The sequence below is a fragment of the Lacerta agilis genome, chromosome 5 (genome assembly GCF_009819535.1).
Source record: "Lacerta agilis isolate rLacAgi1 chromosome 5, rLacAgi1.pri, whole genome shotgun sequence".
NCBI lineage: Eukaryota > Metazoa > Chordata > Lepidosauria > Squamata > Lacertidae > Lacerta > Lacerta agilis.
The window spans coordinates 69076279-69094566 of record NC_046316.1 but is presented as its reverse complement, the minus strand read 5'-3'; the positions used below and the strand labels follow the sequence as shown (position 1 = coordinate 69094566).

At 42.8% G+C, this 18288-nt stretch overlaps 1 protein-coding gene across 3 annotated transcripts; it reads left to right on the top strand.

The window, feature by feature from the left end:
* Nucleotides 1–299: 299 nt before the first annotated feature.
* Nucleotides 300–12119, top strand: SLC16A14 (solute carrier family 16 member 14). Of its 3 annotated transcripts, none has more exons than XM_033150350.1 (5): nt 300–700; nt 5270–5546; nt 5913–6056; nt 10098–11093; nt 11943–12119. In XM_033150350.1, exons 2-5 carry the CDS (start codon nt 5285–5287, stop codon nt 12092–12094), a joined length of 1554 nt encoding a protein of 517 aa, XP_033006241.1. In that variant the 5' UTR covers nt 300–700; nt 5270–5284; the 3' UTR covers nt 12095–12119. The 3 variants fall into 3 exon arrangements, with proteins under 3 accessions (XP_033006241.1, XP_033006242.1, XP_033006240.1); XM_033150351.1 differs by having other exon boundaries at nt 659–679; XM_033150349.1 differs by lacking the exon at nt 300–700 and adding an exon at nt 1477–1559.
* The last annotated feature ends 6169 nt before the right edge of the window (nt 12120–18288 follow it).

The window sequence follows — 18288 nt, the reverse complement described above, 5'->3', positions numbered from 1 at the left end:
TCCACCCGAGGGGGGAATCCTGCCGCGGGGGAGGGCGATCAAGAGACGTCGCCGTCCAGTGCAGAAGCTGCTTCTCTTCCCTCCCACGCAGGCTCTTAGCTCTTCCCCCTCCGCCAGCCCTTTTGATGGCACCTGGGACGGGTGGGAGGCTGCAGACGGCTGCCGCCGCTGAGGAACTAATATACTGTACTGTACTCCGCCTTTCCCCCAAGGCTGCTTCGCTCATGTGCTGCCTGGCTCCAGCCCCCCCCCCCCCGCCAAACTTCACCCAGCGATCGCCAGACTGAGGCCCCGGCAGCCCGCCAAGGGCTTCCAAACCTCCCTTGCGCAAAACCAGAATTAGCCGGTGCCTCGCACACATGGGAAGAGCGCGCCGACTTCCAAGCGGCCAGAGATGGGCCGGCGGTGCAGGGAGTTGGTGGAGGAAGAAGAGCAGGACGGTCACGCCGAGGCGAGGTGTCCTGGGGACAAAAGGGCAACGATCGGGGGTCGAGGCCGGCGGGGGAATTAAGCCCCCACCCAATCCCGACCCCGCTTCCCTCCCTCCCTCCCTCCCCAGGCACGGGCGAGGAGAGCTCCAGGCGGGCGCATTGCTGAAGATGCCAGTCCAGACTGCAGCAGTCCTGGGGACACCGCGGGAAGCAGCAGCGGATCCGCCGCGTTCGAGAGGCGCCCGGGAGTAAGAGCGGCTCCCTCCGGGGTGAGTGGGTGTGCCAGCCAGCCAGGCCTGCCCTCGAGGCTGGGCACCGGAGCCTCGGCGGCCTCGGGCAAGCGGGGAGGCATGCATGCAGTCCTGCGCACCAGGCAGGCGCCGCACGCAGCGGCCGCGAAGCTTTGTCTGCTCCCGGCAGGAAGGTTTTCCGCGCTGCTCCCGCAGCCGCCGTGAGGTAACTCGCGGCCAGTCGCCTTTTGGCCCCGCCGCGCGCGGTTCCTCCGCCGCTATCATTCCCTGCTCTGCGCTCGGGGCTCCTTATTTCGCGCTTTTTACGCGGCCCGCTCCCCACAACTCCTGCCAGGTTTCTGCTCGCGAGGAAGGCACCAGAAGCGAGAGCCGCAACCTGAACGGGCCATTGACTACCATGAAGCCATTTACTACCCTCTCGCCTTAGGCTTCTTGGTAAAATGCTGTCCCCCAAAACGTGTTTTTATTGTGTCTGAGGCGGAAACCAGGGGAGGATTTTCACATCTCTTTTTTTTATCATTTAGCACTGCCCTTCTCCGCCTGGGTGCGGAACTTTTTTTTCTGTCGAGGGCCACAATCCTTGTGTTCGGGGTCGGGGGCGCATGTTTTTTGGAGGGCAGCGGCGAAGCGACTAGGGCAAAAAGTGGGAGGGGCCACCCCTTGCCTCTCAGTCCCACCATTTCCCCCTGTTTGTGACACCCCATTTCTCTCTCTCCCTCTCCCTCCGGATGCCTGGTTCCACCAGATAGCCTTAAGTTGCAAAGAGCTTTGGAAATTAGGCTGAGGGGGCTGCATACGACCTGATCATTAACTCTGCAGTCCTAAACCTGGCTACTCAAATGTAAGATCCATCGAGTTGCGTGGGACTTTCTCCCAGGTAAGCAGGTGTAGGTGCCTTAAGGCACCATGCAGGACACAGCTTGCCATTTCACATGTTGCAGCCTGTGGTTTATTTTGAGATATTAAGCATGATAATCTGTTACGAGACAGGCTGTTGCCAAGTAAATGAACACAAGAGTACCTCTTCCAGACGAGACTTCAGTGGTGCGTAGCCTTGGAGTGAAGAGGCGCTTGCCAAGTATTTATTTTTAAATTTTATATGCCTCTTTTCGGGGCTAAGTGCTCTGGAGAAGATTTATATAAGTCATAACATCAACGGCACTGCAATATAAAACTACAACTTTAAAAGTAACTTGGCATAAGTAACCCTATTTTTACCTCTGAACGTTGGAGGACATGCAGTACTTTTTCATTTAAGGCAGCTAACTCAGGTGGCAATACGGATACAATCCTGTATCCACATTTACACAAAACATCCCAGAGGGTTCAATGCGTTTTTTTACTTAATAAATGTGTTTAGCACATACACATGTACCTGGGAGTCAGTCCACTTGAACTCAATTAGTAGACATGCATAGGATTGCATGACTGGAGAGCAAAACCCCTTGAGATCAGTGGGATTTCCTTCTGAGTAGACGTGCTTGGGCAAGGCAAAAATAGATGGGTTGAGAACCAAGCTATCTGTTAAGCAGGACTTTTGTAGGTGGGATGGAGAGAGAAGGTGGGATGGAGAGAGAATCCTGCCTGTTCCTAAAAAAATTCCCTATATAAAGCAAAAACCTACTTCCAAGAAAGCATGCTTAGAACCACAGTCCAGTCTTCATTCATGATGACCTGCCACTAGATTTTATAAAGAAGTTTGATCATAGTAGTTTAAATTAAACAAACCCCATGGCGATCATGTATGTGATGCATTGGATTTAGTAGGAAAGTGTTCAGCAGGACTATTTTATACATGATCTGTGACCCACATATTAGCTGTGCCCATGTGAGAAGCAGAGTGAAAGTAGTAGGGGGAAAATACACATTTCAGCATTCTCCTGAGGATAACGGCTCAAAATGGCTTATTCCTATGCGGAAGGCAATTTTGTAGGAATTAGTATAACACTCATAGGGAAGATGGTAGGAGTGGGGCTTCTACTGCGCCTACTTCTGCATAAACATTCTGTACAGCAAAGCAGGTCTGCAAAATATTAACAGCCTATGAGCAGATTGCTCATTTCTGTCCATACCAGAAATGCCTTTGGCACAGGAAATTAGTTATGTTTTAAGAGATAGGAAAAATCGCGGAACACAATGCCCCTGAGCTCTGAGTTACACACGTACCAATATTCAGTGGCCCAGAGTTGATGCAAACACTTCTACTATCTTTTGCCACTGATTGGCAGTAACTATGAACTACCACATAAATTATGTCTTTGTTACTTAAGACTTCAGAGGTAACCAATGGTAAAACACAAAATAGCGTCTGATTCTCTCTCTCTCTCTCTCTCTCTCTCTGTGTGTGTGTGTGTGTGTGTGTGTTGGAAAAAGCCCTGAATATTTTGCTTTGTTGTGCTGTTTAAAAAGTGCTGGTCACACACTGCAATTATGATTTAATCTTTGCTCCTTTTTTTTAATAAAAAAAGTATCTCAGGACGTGTCTTATGTGTTCAAAAACAGAAATGAAAATCATCTTGTTTTTATGTAAGGGTTGCGATTGCAGACTTTTAGAAATGGGCAGGCTTGCAAACACATTAGAAGTGATTTTCTCAGATTTGATATTTGGCCTAAACCATCAAGAACAAGATAGAATACTGGATGGAGGATCATCTGGGAGGGGTGGGGTGGGGAACTGGAATAATTAATATCATTCATGTGACAAACAAGAGGACAGTAGCGGCCTGTAGAGCTCTGGCCAGTTTGCCTCTGACACAGCTCTCTTGTGCAGCCTTAGGAAAATCCTTTAAACTGCTTCTTCTTTTTTCTTCAAAGCACCATGTATTGAATATGTAGAACTTAATACAGCTTTCAAAGGGCCCAGATTTACAGACATTCTAAGCATTTTATGCTCAGTGGGTATCTAGCCAAATCTAGAACTGCTGTTTGTTTATTTGCTGGTTAAATATATTTTTATTTCACCCTTCCTCCCAGGAGCTCAGGATGCCACACATACCCTCCTCCATCTTATCCTCACAACAATCCTGCAAATCAGATTAGGACGCAACATAGGGATTTGACCAAGATGACCCAGTGAATGAACCTCATATCTAAGCAGGGACATAACAAAATTTTAAATGGCAGTAGGAGACCTTCCTATGCAGTAAGTCTTAGAGTAGGTCTAACTCAGAGTGGTCCTACACATGGCCCAAGGGCCCCATGCGGCCCTCAAGTTCTTTTTTGGTGGCCCTCTGCAATGAAGTGCATGGCCCGCAGATTCCATGTCAAAATACTCTTGCCCTGCCCACTTGATAAGAAAAGTTGGACTGCCCTGGTCTAACTGAACTGTATGGGACTTCTCAATAAACATGCATTAAATCACACAGTTAGCAAGTTGGGCCCTAAAATGTAAATAATCTAAACAGTTGCAGCTAATAAAATGTTGGGCTTATCATCACTTTACTTCAATTTCCCCATCTGCGAAACTGGCACATTCCTGTTGTGATTTTAGTAAGGAATGAACTACACATTATGTGTAGTTGTGTTACTCCTTTATACAATGAAGCTGCTGGTGCTTCAGTTAGAAGTGGAACACCGATAAGGAAGGAAGAAGTGTGTGTGGAGGGGGATAGAACCTCCTTTTTACCTCGTGCTGTTTTTCTACTGAAAATTGCAAGCCTCCGAACCGCTCTTAACCCCACTAGGAGAAAATGTATTTTGGACAAAAGTGTGGGAGGAAATAATGTCATTCCCAGAGCAAAGACAGCATAACAGGGTTATTAGAAAGACAGTATCAATTATGGAAAGAACTTTTTATTCTACAAGAGCAAATGCTAAATGTATTCTGGAATCCTAGTTATGATGTCAGTGTAGCATTTGGGACTTGCTGGCCTTGTTTGATTAAGAGCAAACAGCAGTCACTGATGTTTGGCATTGCTGCTCTAAGGATGGTCTGCGGCTTTTCTGGCAGCCAGCTTGCTGCATGACACTTAGTTGTGTGGAGTAATCTGTGAGTGAATGGAAGAGACAATGCTGGGTCAAGGCTGCTCTGAGTCAGCAGTGAGGTGAGGGCCAGTGTCCTATCCAAGTTCTGGGCAGCTGATAGCGTGTGCACAGTTTTGACAAACAACCTTTCCTTTTTCTGAGTGTGTTTGCAGTGCAGATATCTAAAGATAAAAATACATTGCGGGTAACAGTGTGAAAACATTTTGTGGCCAAAATATCTGTCCCTACAAGGGCACGGTTAAGTATTTCAAATCCTACAGCTGTGGCTGGGTGTTGAAAATCTGCTTCCAATTCATGTCACTTTGGCTGCCTACAGGTGACTTGGAGAGGAGCTGAAATTTCTCAAGAGTACCGGTACATTTTCCCAAGATTTTTCTTTTTCTCACCCTCCCTCTAGAAAAATGGAGGCCATTTTTTGTGTGTGGTAGTGGTGGCAGCGGCTGCCGTTTCCACCCTCATGAAGTTCCAAGGTGTTGTGGAGGATGCAAAATGGCAGCCAAGCTGCCAACAAATCAGTTTTATTTGAGTTGATGAACAAAGCACCAAAAAAACTAAAATCAAAGACAACCCTGATCCTGTGAAAACATTTTCTGTTTGTTTCAGGATACTCAGTGGAAAATGTACGCCAGTTGCGAAGATGTTGGCTATGATTTTGAAGAGGATTCCAAAGACAGGGAGAAGAAGCTTATGGTGAATCCAGATGTTGATGGTGGATGGGCTTGGATGATTGTCCTTTCTTCTTTCTTGGTGCACATACTCATCATGGGATCACAAATGGCCCTTGGTGTTCTCAACATGGAATGGCTTGACGAATTCAGCCAAAGTCGAGGCCTGACAGCATGGGTCAGCTCCCTCAGTATGGGTATAACCCTGATTGTAGGTAGGTTCATAAGCCATTCTTGAAGAAATTGATATGCCCAACATCAGTTCCCGCAGAGATAGATACATTTATGGATCAAAATATTTAGCAACAGTCCCTTATAAAATATGATACTGTTTGCCTGTTTCCATTTTTCTGTAATCTCTGCTTGTCATGAGTCATATTGTCTCAGTTTCATATATTGATTAGAAATAATTGCCTAGATCTTTGAGAACCAATGTTTAGCAATTAACAGTTTTGAACAAGTGGCCTAATATTTACTGATCTTATTGCTGGTAATAATCAAGTGGTTTCAGTGTGGTTATACCCATGAAGAGAATAAACAAAGCTTTAGGAAAACAATCCATTCTTCATGTTTTGGCACAGGTCCTTTTATCGGTTTGTTCATTAACACCTGTGGTTGCCGGAAGACAGCAATAGCTGGAGGGATTTTGACTGCTGTAGGTTGGATACTGAGTTCCTATGCCTCAAATGTATATTACCTCTTTATAACGTTTGGGGTTACAGCTGGTAAGCATGCTTTATTTTTTGAATATGCACTCGGATTTTCATTGCAGTAACTGATCTGTAAGAACACAGAATGCAAAATCCCAAGTTTGCAAAGAGGCAGTCACCCTGACCTAAAATTCCTTCTGAGCACAGTAACTGCACCACAAACATGAAGTTCCTCAGCCTGTAAGAGTTTCTTCATGCATGTCAATGGAGGAGGGGTAGGTTTGTGCACACAAAACAGTGCACATGAGAAGATACATTGCATGTTGGAGGTGACACGTATGCAGCATCTACATAAGCACTTCAGATCACCTGCAGATCACCTTAATTCAGGTGATGCATGGTGTTTCATATTAACGGGAAAGCCACAACCAAACTAAATATTTAATGTCTGTATTTTGTTTCACAACAAATCATACGCCTACGTCACACTTCTTGGGCAGATGCCCAAGTTGCACTTGTTGCTGCTGATGTGAAATGGCAAGTTTGTTTGCTTGTTTGTTTATGTGCCTTCCATATAAAACATTTCCAGGGTGGTTTGCAAAATATTTAAAAGCAGAAGACGCAATTACAATAACACATAACAATAAAACATGCAGTTTACCCATAGCTCTTGGACAATCCAATGTCCAGATTCCAATGTTCCCCTTTGTCCTTCCAAACTAAAAGTACAATGATAATTTGAAGGTGTGATGCAAGCATGTTCCCCCCCCATGTCCTTTTTTCAACAATGCAGGCAAGGCAGCACTAAGATTAATAGTTAAATAAGATCAGTATAACTGAATGGCTGCATTTGCATGTCACAGTAAGCTATAAACCATCTGTTATTGTGCATGAGCAAATCACTCCCACTTCTATCCTCTCTACTACTTCCTGCTAGTGTGCAGGGGGGGGGGCAAACGACAATCCCTAGCTGAGCATTGTGTCTGAAACACAAGGCAGCCCTGTTTAGGGAAGTTTTTAAACTGTGATATTTTAAATGTATTTTAATATTTGATGGAAGCCACCCAGAGTGGCTGGGGAGACCCAGCCAGATGGGTGGGGTACAAATAAATTATTATTATTATTATTATTATTATTATTATTATTATTATTATTATCATTATCATCATCATGATTTGTTTCACCCCAGCCACAAAGATCAGCCAAGATTTCTTCTTGGCTTACCAATTGTGGTTTGCTTGAGTGCTGGTTTGGACATAATACTAAGCCGGGGATCATGGTTTGTTTTCTTTGCACACTAAGAGCATGATTTGCTCATACACAGTAAGTCATGGATTACTGTTTGCCATGATGTGCAAATGTGTTGAGTGTTTGACAGAATCCCTTTCCTGGAAACATATACCAGTTATTTCGTGTACACAAAACCATATGAAGAATACAGCACTGTGGAACATAAAACGCTTGGTGCTCCTTTCAGAAGCATTGGAATGAATGTACAAAGCTTAGTGCATCACTCTAAAGCAGGGGTTCCCAAACTGGTCTGCAGACTACCGCTGGTCCGCAAGCTTTACTCAGGTGGTCCATGGCACGTCTGGGAAGAATGGTGGAAGCAGCGGCTGTGAATGGCAGGCACAATTATTATTATTATTATTATTATTATTATTATTACTACTACTACTACTACTTATTAAATTTGTATACCACCCTTCACCCAAGGATTTTAGTTGTTGCTCCATTGCTCTAAGATCCCAGCGATCTGCCCACAGGGTGAATAGGATGGACCAGGATAGAAGGTGGCTAGTGATGTGATAAGATATAGCATCTAGCACAGCATGTTACAATTGCTACAACAGGCAGAAAAATCATTGTGTCAAGACCCTTGGCAATTTCCAAGTGGTCCATGGGGGGGAAAGTTTGGGAGTCCCTGGTCTAAAGGAACTAGATAGATATTGGGGTCACCTAAGGTATTGTGTCATTTCAGGACAACGTCTTCCTCTTTTACATTGTTAATCCTTATGAGCAATATTCACTTGCTCTTTCTCAGAGTGGATTTATGGTTTTGGTATTGATAATCTTTAAATAACCTTTCCTCTGAAGGTGGCGTGACAGCTGGTTAAACAGAGTTGCCTGGGCCAATGCAAAAGTTTCATAGAATCATAGAATGTTAAGAGTTGGAAGGGACCCCAAGTGATAAACTCACTTGGCATATAAAACTTGGCAGAAACTCATACAAAGTTGCTTAAAGCAATATATTTGAGTGTGTGCCATAGATAGAAAGCTTATGATCTCAATGAGGCTTACTATCGAGTAAGCTACCAGACATGGAATACTGTGTACTGTTCTGGCTGCTACAACCAAAAAAAGAGGTTATTTTAGAGCTGAAGAAGGTGCAAAAATGGGCGACCAAATTGATCAGCAGGTTGGAACAACTGCCCTACAAGGAAAGGTTCTGACTTTGGGGTTTTTTAAGGAAAATGAACAATATGATACATGGTAGAGGTTTATAATTATCACGTGCGGCATTTTACAAAGCTTTACATTAAATTAATTTAGATAAGCCTTGAACTGGCCTATGTTCATTCTGTTAAGACAGATAAAATTGTAGATGTTTGCTATCCCTTTATGGAAGTGGGCAGGCACTGCCTTCTGCACTCAGCTGTCTGACTACGAGTGTGAGAGTATAAATAGAAGGGCAAAAAAGGGAACAGTAAACTTTGTTGTGTATAGATGAGAAAATTGATTTTGAGCTTGAAACACCACAAGGCTGTTAATCATAACAAGAGATTTGGGTATCTGAAGTGGAAAAATCCAAACGACACCCCCTGCAGTATTAAAATACAATGATAAGAGAAAACAAAACATTATGACCCCATTTAATGGCATACGGAAGCTGAGTTGGACTTCTCTTCTGTCTCCTGGTAAGGTTATCCTGTTCAGTAGAGTAAATATTAGTCTTCTCTCTTTCTAAGGCCATAGCAGACCCCATTAGAATAAGAGGAGAAATTCCACCTTCATTTTCAGCCTGGAATGAGGGGCCGGTAGCAGGTGGAGAGGAAACCTTAGGAATAAACTTCTTGTAAACTGACAACATAAGCACATTAGGTGCTTAGAGACAGCAAAAACATCTTCAGGCAGAAAGTATATAGTCCATTAGTCTGCAAATATTTTCTTTTTTTCACAGATGATGCCACAGTGTTGTCATAAGAGCAGATTGTCTTTTCTGGGACACCTACTTAAATCAATTAACTTACTAAGAATTGTTTGAGCATCAGCGAAAGTGGAACTCAGAGCAGTTTCAGCTCTTATCTCAGAAAAGGAACAATTTTAAATACAGTAAATAAACCTTTACAGTATATGGCTGTGGTGGTTGTGGAATGGAAGCCACAAACTCAATCCCTAGTTATTAGTCCTGCATGTGAGGTAGCTTCTACCTTTAGGGGAAACCATGTGTCCAATAAATCTCTGGCTTTTACCTGAAACACTAATGATAGGTCCCATTCATGCATGCATAATACTATTTCTGGAATCAGGCTTTGGTGTTAGCTGAAGAGTCATTCTGGCTTTGGAGGTTGATACGACTTGAGTTTGAGATTATGCACAGTCTTTCTAGTGATGGAGATAATTCATTTTTTAAGCCCAGGTCTGATATTTAGGTGTGATATTACAGGTCTCAGGAATTTATGGCTTATGCTACTACAGTATCAGCTCTGGGATATACAGCTAAGCTTCAGTAGGCTGATTTAAACTTTGATTTGTGGTGCTCAGAAACAGCTGAGTGTGATCTGTTATTCACAGTCTTTAGCACGACACATTTCTACAACACATAAAAGCTTTACAAAATACTGCCACAGCATACGCCCGTGTCTGATTCCTATAGCAGCATACAGTCACACCTTGTCATCATTTCTCAGCATTTGAATCCATACTGGAAGCTGTTTAGCTTTGCAAATGTGCTAGCAGTTTTAGTGCTGCACCACTAGGATGCTTGTGGAAGCCTTTCCTTAACTCTAAGCCATACTGGATAATAACGTTTGGGCCTTGTGTCAATTTGCCTGCATGTGTTATGACTGCAGTGAAAGCTCTCCAGCTGATTCAGGAATCTCTTTTCCCCCCCAGGTGTTGGGAGTGGGATGGTATACCTGCCTGCTGTGGTCATGGTAGGAGAATACTTTGAGAAGAGAAAAGCACTTGCCCAGGGACTCAGCACAACTGGGACGGGGTTTGGTGCTTTCCTGATGACAGTTCTGTTGAAATACCTTTGCACGGAGTTTGGCTGGAGGAACGCAATGTTCATCCAGGGCGCGGTCTGTCTGAACCTGTGTGTTTGTGGAGCGCTCATGAGACCAGTTTATTACAAAGAGGAAGCTGCTGAAAAAAGCGGAGTGGGAAATGTCAGCAAGAGCCATGCAAAAGCTCTCTCTTGCTCTGCAGAAACACTGGCATCTAATGGCATCTTACAGGAAGAGGGAAAAGAGGCAAAAGAAAGGCAAGGTAAGGAGGAAAAGTCTGACATTTTTTCAGACTTTGAAAACAAAGGTGTAACCAGACACTGGAAGAATATCTACACTCTTTGTGTGCTGAAGACAGTGAGTCAGCTGACTGTTACAATCCAGAAAGGCTTTCGGACCTGGTATTCTAGTTACTTTGGCGCTGCATCCCTCTTCACCAACAGAAAGTTTGCAGCCTTTGTGTTTTGGGCCTTATTTGCATACAGCACTTTTGTTATCCCTTTTATCCATCTTCCGGAAATAGTGAAGCAATATGGCCTATCTACACAGAACGATGTATTCCCTTTGACCTCAATTATTGCCATTGTCCACATTTTTGGTAAGGTCATCCTTGGCATCATTTCTGATTCACCCTGTGTCAGTGCTTGGAATGTCTTCATGGCAGCCAACTTCACTCTTGTCTTCTGCATTTTCATTTTACCACTAATGCACACATATGCTGGGCTTGCTGTGGTCTGTGCCCTAATAGGATTTTCCAGTGGATATTTTTCACTCATGCCTGTTGTTACTGAAGATTTAGTTGGCATCAAGCACCTCGCAAATGCCTATGGAATCATCATTTGTGCTAATGGGATTTCAGCACTCCTGGGACCACCTTTTGCAGGTAAATGCAAAGTTTTGTTTGTCCAACTTTATAGCCCATGCATGCTTTATAGCCCCTAGAGTTCATAGTGAGAGCCAGGGTGGTGGTGTAGTTAAGAGTGTTGGACTAGGACCTGGGAGACATGAATTCAAATCCTCACTTGGCCATGAAGCTCGCTGGGTGACCTTTGGCCAGTTACTGCCTCTCAGCCTAACCTACTTCACAGGGTTGTTGTGGGCATTAAATGGGGGGGGGGAAGAACCATGTGTGCCGCCTTGAGTCCCTTGGAGAAAAGGTGGGATATAAACACAATAAATAAAATAGTGAATCATTGCATGTACAATTACCATTCATTCTCACCCACTCCACGCCCTTCATGGGTCACATTCTTAGTCAACAAATATACCTTGGTACATTCTTGAGAAAGGAGCTCCTAGTGTGGTAGAAGTTGTTTGACAAGACAACCCCATGCTCCCAGGGCAAATTTGAAGATGGAACTTCACCAACATCTGCTTTCTCACAGATGTCTAATCTCATTGGCTACCAGCCACTACCTCTGACCCTTTGTTGGCTGACTCTACCAGACCCTCTGGCTTATAGCATATATTTTTTTCTTGGGGGAGTTTTGTACAGATGCAGACTAGAGTAAATCAGATACCAGTTAGTGTAAGGCATAGCAACCACAAAGCCATACAATGCATTGCAGAATGGTTTCTATGAAAGTTAAGATGAATGAAAGACAAATGGAGGTGGGGAAAGAGACTGAGCATAGTATGATAACAACAACTATGCTATGATTAGAATAAATAATGTTCTTCACTGATTTATTGATCATAGCCTATAGATAATTGCCTTGCTCTTGTTTTCCAGGTTGGATTTATGACCTGACACAAAAATATGACTTTTCTTTCTACATATGTGGCTTGCTTTACATGGTGGGAATCCTCACTTTGCTCATACAGCCTTGTATTGGAAAGATAAAGCCATCACCGGCAAAAAACACAGAAGGTGGAAAAGCATAGCACAAGTGCTTTTTTAAACACGTCATTTCATCATTTGGTTTTCCGGAAATGGAACCAAACAGTCCATCTAATGGGACCAACTGAACTGAAAGTCACCATCTTTGGACAGCAAATAAAGTTCACACTGCCACTATCAACGGACTAGTGGAAACAAGACTACAGCTGGTAGTTTTATTGGCACCTTTTCAAAAGCTGAACATCCTACTGACACAATGGTGCAGCTTGATCAGTAGTTGAAAATAAGTTCTCTCTTTTGTTATTCACAGAGCTTTGACAGAAGCACAATTCAGCAGACCAGAATGCAGTTACCGTATATACCCGAATATAAGCCGACCTGAATATAAACCGAGGCACCTAATTTTCCCACAAAAACCTGGGAAAGCTTATTGACTCGAGTATAAGCCGGTTCACCTTTGCCGCTGTGGAGGAGGAGGAGGAACGAGCAGCCCGAAAGCAGCTCCTTCCTCTTCCTCCTTTGCCAAGTTTGCATTTATGTGAGCAGCTCAGGAATGGAACAAGCTGCCTGGGGAGAGCAAAGAACCGCTGTTCTTGTACGCTTCTTAAGGAATGGTTGACTGGAGAGAGCGGGTGGCGGCACGAGCGGAGAGAAGGCTTCTTTCTCACCGCCCCTCACCGCCCACCTCACTCAAGTATAAGCCGAGGGCAGCTTTTTCAGCACAAAAAATGTGCTGAAAAACTAGGCTTATACTCAAGTATATATGGTACTCCTTATTTACACTAACAGGAAAAGAGGGAAAAAATAATTAGCCCCATTAGGAATCACACATATGAGATTCATCTCTTTTGGTTATTCCAACTGTTGATAAATTAGTTGTTGAACATCAGCCAGACGCCAACCTGTGACATGTTACTACACAAATTAATGAGTTTCTTCTTTTAAGGCAGGGATGGGGAACCTTTGGCCCTCTGGATGCTGTTAGACTCCACTGCCCATGAACCCCAGCCGGCTTGGCCAGTGGTCAGGGATGATGGGAGTTGTAGTTCAGCAACATTTGAAGGGCAGTATGTTCCCAACTCTTGTTTTAAGGACTCAAGATAATGAAAATGTTGTGTTTATTATTATTATGGGATAAATGATTTGTGTCTGCAGACCACGGAGCAATTTATTGTATTTGCGCTAGCTTAAATAACCTTGAGACAGCAACATGGGAAAGAAGGAACAATGGCAACAAAAAACCAAAGCTTTAAGTGGTTACTAGTGGGGAGCTACATCGTGGTTCTTAGGATTAAACGATCAGTAGTGAGGCTGAAGATTCACTGCTGCTGATTTCTTGTTTACATATTTAGCAAAAAGGTAGCTGTCAGTCGGATTGATCTGACAGTGTCTGTGGATCCTAGTTCAACTGTAGCAGTTAGTCCTAGTTGCAGAGGTACAGTGGTGCCTCCTCTGCAGAGTACAATTCCAGTTTTTCTTGCAGCAGTATTATTAGTTAAGATAACAGAATAGGTGGGAAATAAAGACCGTTTATTTAATTTCACAAGAGTTGATAGAAGCAGCTCAGAATCGCCTTCACTGGCTTTGATGAAATTAGCACAGCCAGAGCACGCCATACCCCATATGTCAGATCTCCCCCCCCCCCGTGTAATTGCTATGTCACATGCTTCTGCTAAACAAGCAAGGCTGGAACATAAAGCCAGCTGATGTTAAGGGGCACCAATCATGGCCTATGCAAATGCAGCACTGAGGATTGTGGTGCACTTCACCATCTTGATCTCCCTCCCTAACATTAAATAGCTTCTTGTGTTGTGCCCCCCTGCCATACAGCAAGCTGCCCCGGTTTGTGCATGGGAAACAGCTTCTGGAGCTCTGCAACTAAGGGACAAAGCTAGTTCCCAAAATTAGTGCAAAGGAGTTAAGGTCTACCATTGTCCTAGTTCTTGGAAGTCCATTGTACGATTCTTTTCCCTGCTGCATTACGCCTCAAAAGCAGGATTGGATTGTAATAATGAAATAATTTAGATGTGGAAGTGTTTCTGTCTAATTGTAAAATACAGTAAGGACTATGTTGCACATCAAAATGCAAACATGCCAAAAAAAAATCTAGGCACAGCAGCTTTAGTACAGGGTATTTTTGGGGGGTGGGGGTGGGGGTGGAGAAGTGGATGATTAATTCTTTTCAGGCTGACTGCTTTAAAGCTGGAACTTCTTTCCCCAAGATACTTTTCTAGGATTCCAGATGGTGTTTATCTTGCAGTACATGACTTTAGAGTTGCAGGGACCTGTTGCAGCAAAATGAAAAAAGGAAAAGGGGTTAAACACCCCAAATCTCTGCTGCTTCTCCACTGCAAATTGTTGCCTTCTGAAGAGGCTTAGAAAACATTTAGCCTTTGGTGTACTGCCTTCTATTACTGTGGAGAACCATCTTATCTCCCTGTGATTTTTGCCAAACACAATCTCTTGTTTGTACGTCACCTAGAAAGAATCTTTAGTGTTCACTTTACTGCCTCCCAAAACATTGCAGTTTAACATTCCCTCAGAGGGTTTTAGTCTGGAAAAAAATGTTTCCAAATGCATACAGAAATCCCTGGCTGCCTTATTGTTTGTGTAATTTACTGTAGTTTTTAATTTTATTGTGTAACCTCAAGGAGCCACTTTCTCAGGGATGAAATTTATCAAGGGTATATATTTTGTCTGAGAAGCAACTCCTTAGAATATAATAGAATATAATACAGAATGTTCGATTATATATACAGAGAACAAAATATATACATTGTAAACCTGAATATGGCTTTTCCAAACTGTGTTGTACAGGTTTTTGTTTTTGGTAGGGAGCACAACAAAACCTTCAAGGGCATTACATTTTTTAAAATTCTGAGAACATGGTGGGGCAGTATAGAAATGGCTGGTTCACACATTTACCCAGTTAGTGATCCCCTCCATGAGGAAGCAGAGGAAGTACTTTTATCTAAAGCAGTGTTTCGCCAACTTTTTGAACTCAAGTCATTTCTCCAGAATTTACTCTACCCTCTGCTGTTCACATCCCTGCGCCAGTCACTCTCGGGCTGTTCCATACGTAAACGATAGGAGATCCTTGTACATATGGTATACCTTTCCCTATATAGGGATCTTGCTATAAGTACTGAAAACCTGAAAACCTGGCATTAGGAGAGGAACAGAACATCTGTTTTCCTCATAAAGTCATGCACAGCAAAACAACATCAGAAGAAAGCAGCGTTTTGAACTCTTCTTTCCAAATCGCACCCAGTCATCATCTCCTGCCAGGGGGCATTTAATTCACCCAGGTCCTGACTGGTGAGAGCAGAAGCTGCCCATTGCTTCAGAATTCAGTCCCTCTTTGGAACATTGCCCTCCCACTTTACCAGGCCTTTCACTGAGCAGCTAATTCTCCATGGGTTTTTGGATCCAGCCTTTTTTGGGGGGGGGAGTGGATCTGGCACCATAATGCCCTACTTTTGGAGCTTTCTGCTGGCCATTGCTGGTGGTAACTTAACTGCCTACTAGGCTGGAGGTGGGTATTCGACTGCAGCAGAGCCACCACCGTTAGGGACACTCCACTGGTGGGAGACTGGTGCATCCTAACCCAAGCCATCAATGTTGTGGGATTTAGGATTGCACCATCAGGATACATGTTTATGGGTCTCTCCATGAAACTCCTGCAGAACATGTTCCTTTGGATGTAGTGAAGAGGGATGATTTCTGGCACCAAAGGTTATTTCTGGCCAGGGAAGTATGTGAAGCAGCCTAATGTTTGGTGACTTTGCAATCATTTACTCTTTTTGAGAGCTCCTATCTCTCTTTCAACTAGTTTATTAAGGGTACTTATTTTTTGTGTGTAAATCAAATTTGTGTTTAAATATGTAAGTGCAATGCTGGGATCTTAAGAAAATGCAGTAAAGGGAAAATAATGATAATATGTACTTCAATGACAGCTTTTGTTGTTGTTGGAATGCTACCGGTAATTTTATGGAGACTTCTCACAAATGTGATTATATGAAATGTGGATGTTTATTGCTTTAAACTCTAATTCATTTTTCTATTTGTTCACATTATTGTTAGTAGCATTTTACCATACTTACTCAAATGTTGTATCTTCTGTGTCATATACATTTATATGATAATGAAACTTTTTAGTAACTTGCAGCACAATCCTCAACACCACAGCGAGGCAAAAGAAGAAGAGGAGTTTGGACTTGATATCCCACCTTTCACTCCCCTTAAGGAGTCTCAAAGCGGCTAACAATCTCCTTTCCCTTCCTCCCCCACAACAAACACTCTATGAGGCTAAGAGACTTCAGAGTAGTGTGACTATCCCAAGGTCACCCAGCAGCTGTATGTGGAGGAGCGGGGAAGCGAACCCAGTTCACCAGATTACGAGTCCACCGCTCTTAACCACTACACCACGCTGGCTCCCAATCATGCAGTGGCACGATCACCCTACTAGAGACAACTATAGAGATAATCCAGTCTGCATTAGAAACAAGAATGGACAACTGGTTCAACTTTAGACCAGAAGTGTGATTAAGGACTGAAGAAGGATCACGATGGTCTGTAACTCTAGCCATGTTTTTTTATCTCCAACAGCTGAATATTAGCAAATCTCAGACATGTCTAGAAATGGAAGTCAGTTGCATCATTCATTAGCCACTGGTTGCAGCAGTCACAGCAGTTGCTAGCAAGGCTTGTCCCTCATTTTCAGAGGGAAAAGGTGCTGGAAGTGTTGTGATTGGCCAGAGTGGCTGCAGTTTCTGTGGTATCAGCACAACTACTAGGCGATGGGGCAGGGGCCTGGGCTCTTAGGCAAGTGGCATTTGCCAGAGCTTGGCTTCCTACGCTGGCACTAGGGGAGAGTTGCAACCTTTAGGCTTCAGTCCCAAAGGCTTATGCATACATACTTATGATAAAACAAAATCGAAAATTCTTTCTAGTAGCACCTTAGAGACCAACTGAGTTTGTTCCTGGTATGAGCTTTCATGTGCATGCACACTTCTTGAATTACATAAGAACCCTTCAGTTTACATCAAGCAATAATGAAAATCTGTGATGTAACATTAGCAGAGTCCAAATTAAAACACAGTTCAGAAAAAAATCAGTTTCAGAACAGCACTAAACACAGGAAAATGTTTTCACGTTATTTATACATTTATTTAAAAATATTGTTCATTCAAGACACAATTTGGACTGTAAGTGTTCTATAATAATACTTAATATTTTCACAGCATTTTAAAATGTACTGTAAAAAACCCTTACTGATCATTTAAGACAAGATTTAGAATCTAATACTTAATTTTCAACTGTTTCTAAAATCAAGGAAATCAAGTCATTAAGTATACCCTAAGCAAATTATGTTTAAGGATATAAGCAAACCTGAACATTATTTTAAAAAATTGAGTGGCACATTTTATAAAATATGGCAAAACAGAGAATGTACTATATATCATTTTGAACTGTATCATAAACACTGGAGCAGAGGGCAGATAATAGATGAAGAAAGTCACCAAATCATATTAATCTTGTTTTCACATGAATATTAGGATAGTCTTAAAAGTATTATAACACCAAATAACAACATTGCATGTCCTTTGTAAACATTAGTGGTAGCTTGAAAGCTGTAGCCATGGTTAGAGCAAATAATACTTTTCTGGACTTGCAAGTGGATATTCCTGTTTTAGGGTGGAAATTGGGAGAGCAGTGCCATTGTTCCACACAGTTCTTTATGCTTTTGTTTGTTAAAAAGTTGGCTTAACATTTGGCTATTAAAAATATAATAGCCTTCAGAAATATTTACACAGTATTCAACCTTTTTTTTAAAAAAAGGTCATTATATTGTAGTTAATCAGGTCCCTCAAACTATGTATAGACTTTTCATATTTTACAAAATGAAAGGGAATTGTTTCTTTGTGAATTAAGTTGCAGCTACAGGAAACATCAGTTGCTTTCAGCAGCTTCCTCCTGGTAGCTGCCATTTTATTTCCCCAGAATACGCTGGATGTTGTGTCATTTCAATGCATTTTCAATTGCACCCAGGCCAGGGATGGGGCGCCTACATCGTTTTTGTGGCAGCTAATACTACCCTTACCACCATCAAATTCCCTGGGTTAACACAATGCCTAGGTCTTTCTGGAAAAATGAATTGCAGGCTACAAAGAAGTGGTTTCCATAACCAACCCCTAAGAAAATAAAGACAATGCAAAAACGGGAGTGATGAACACAA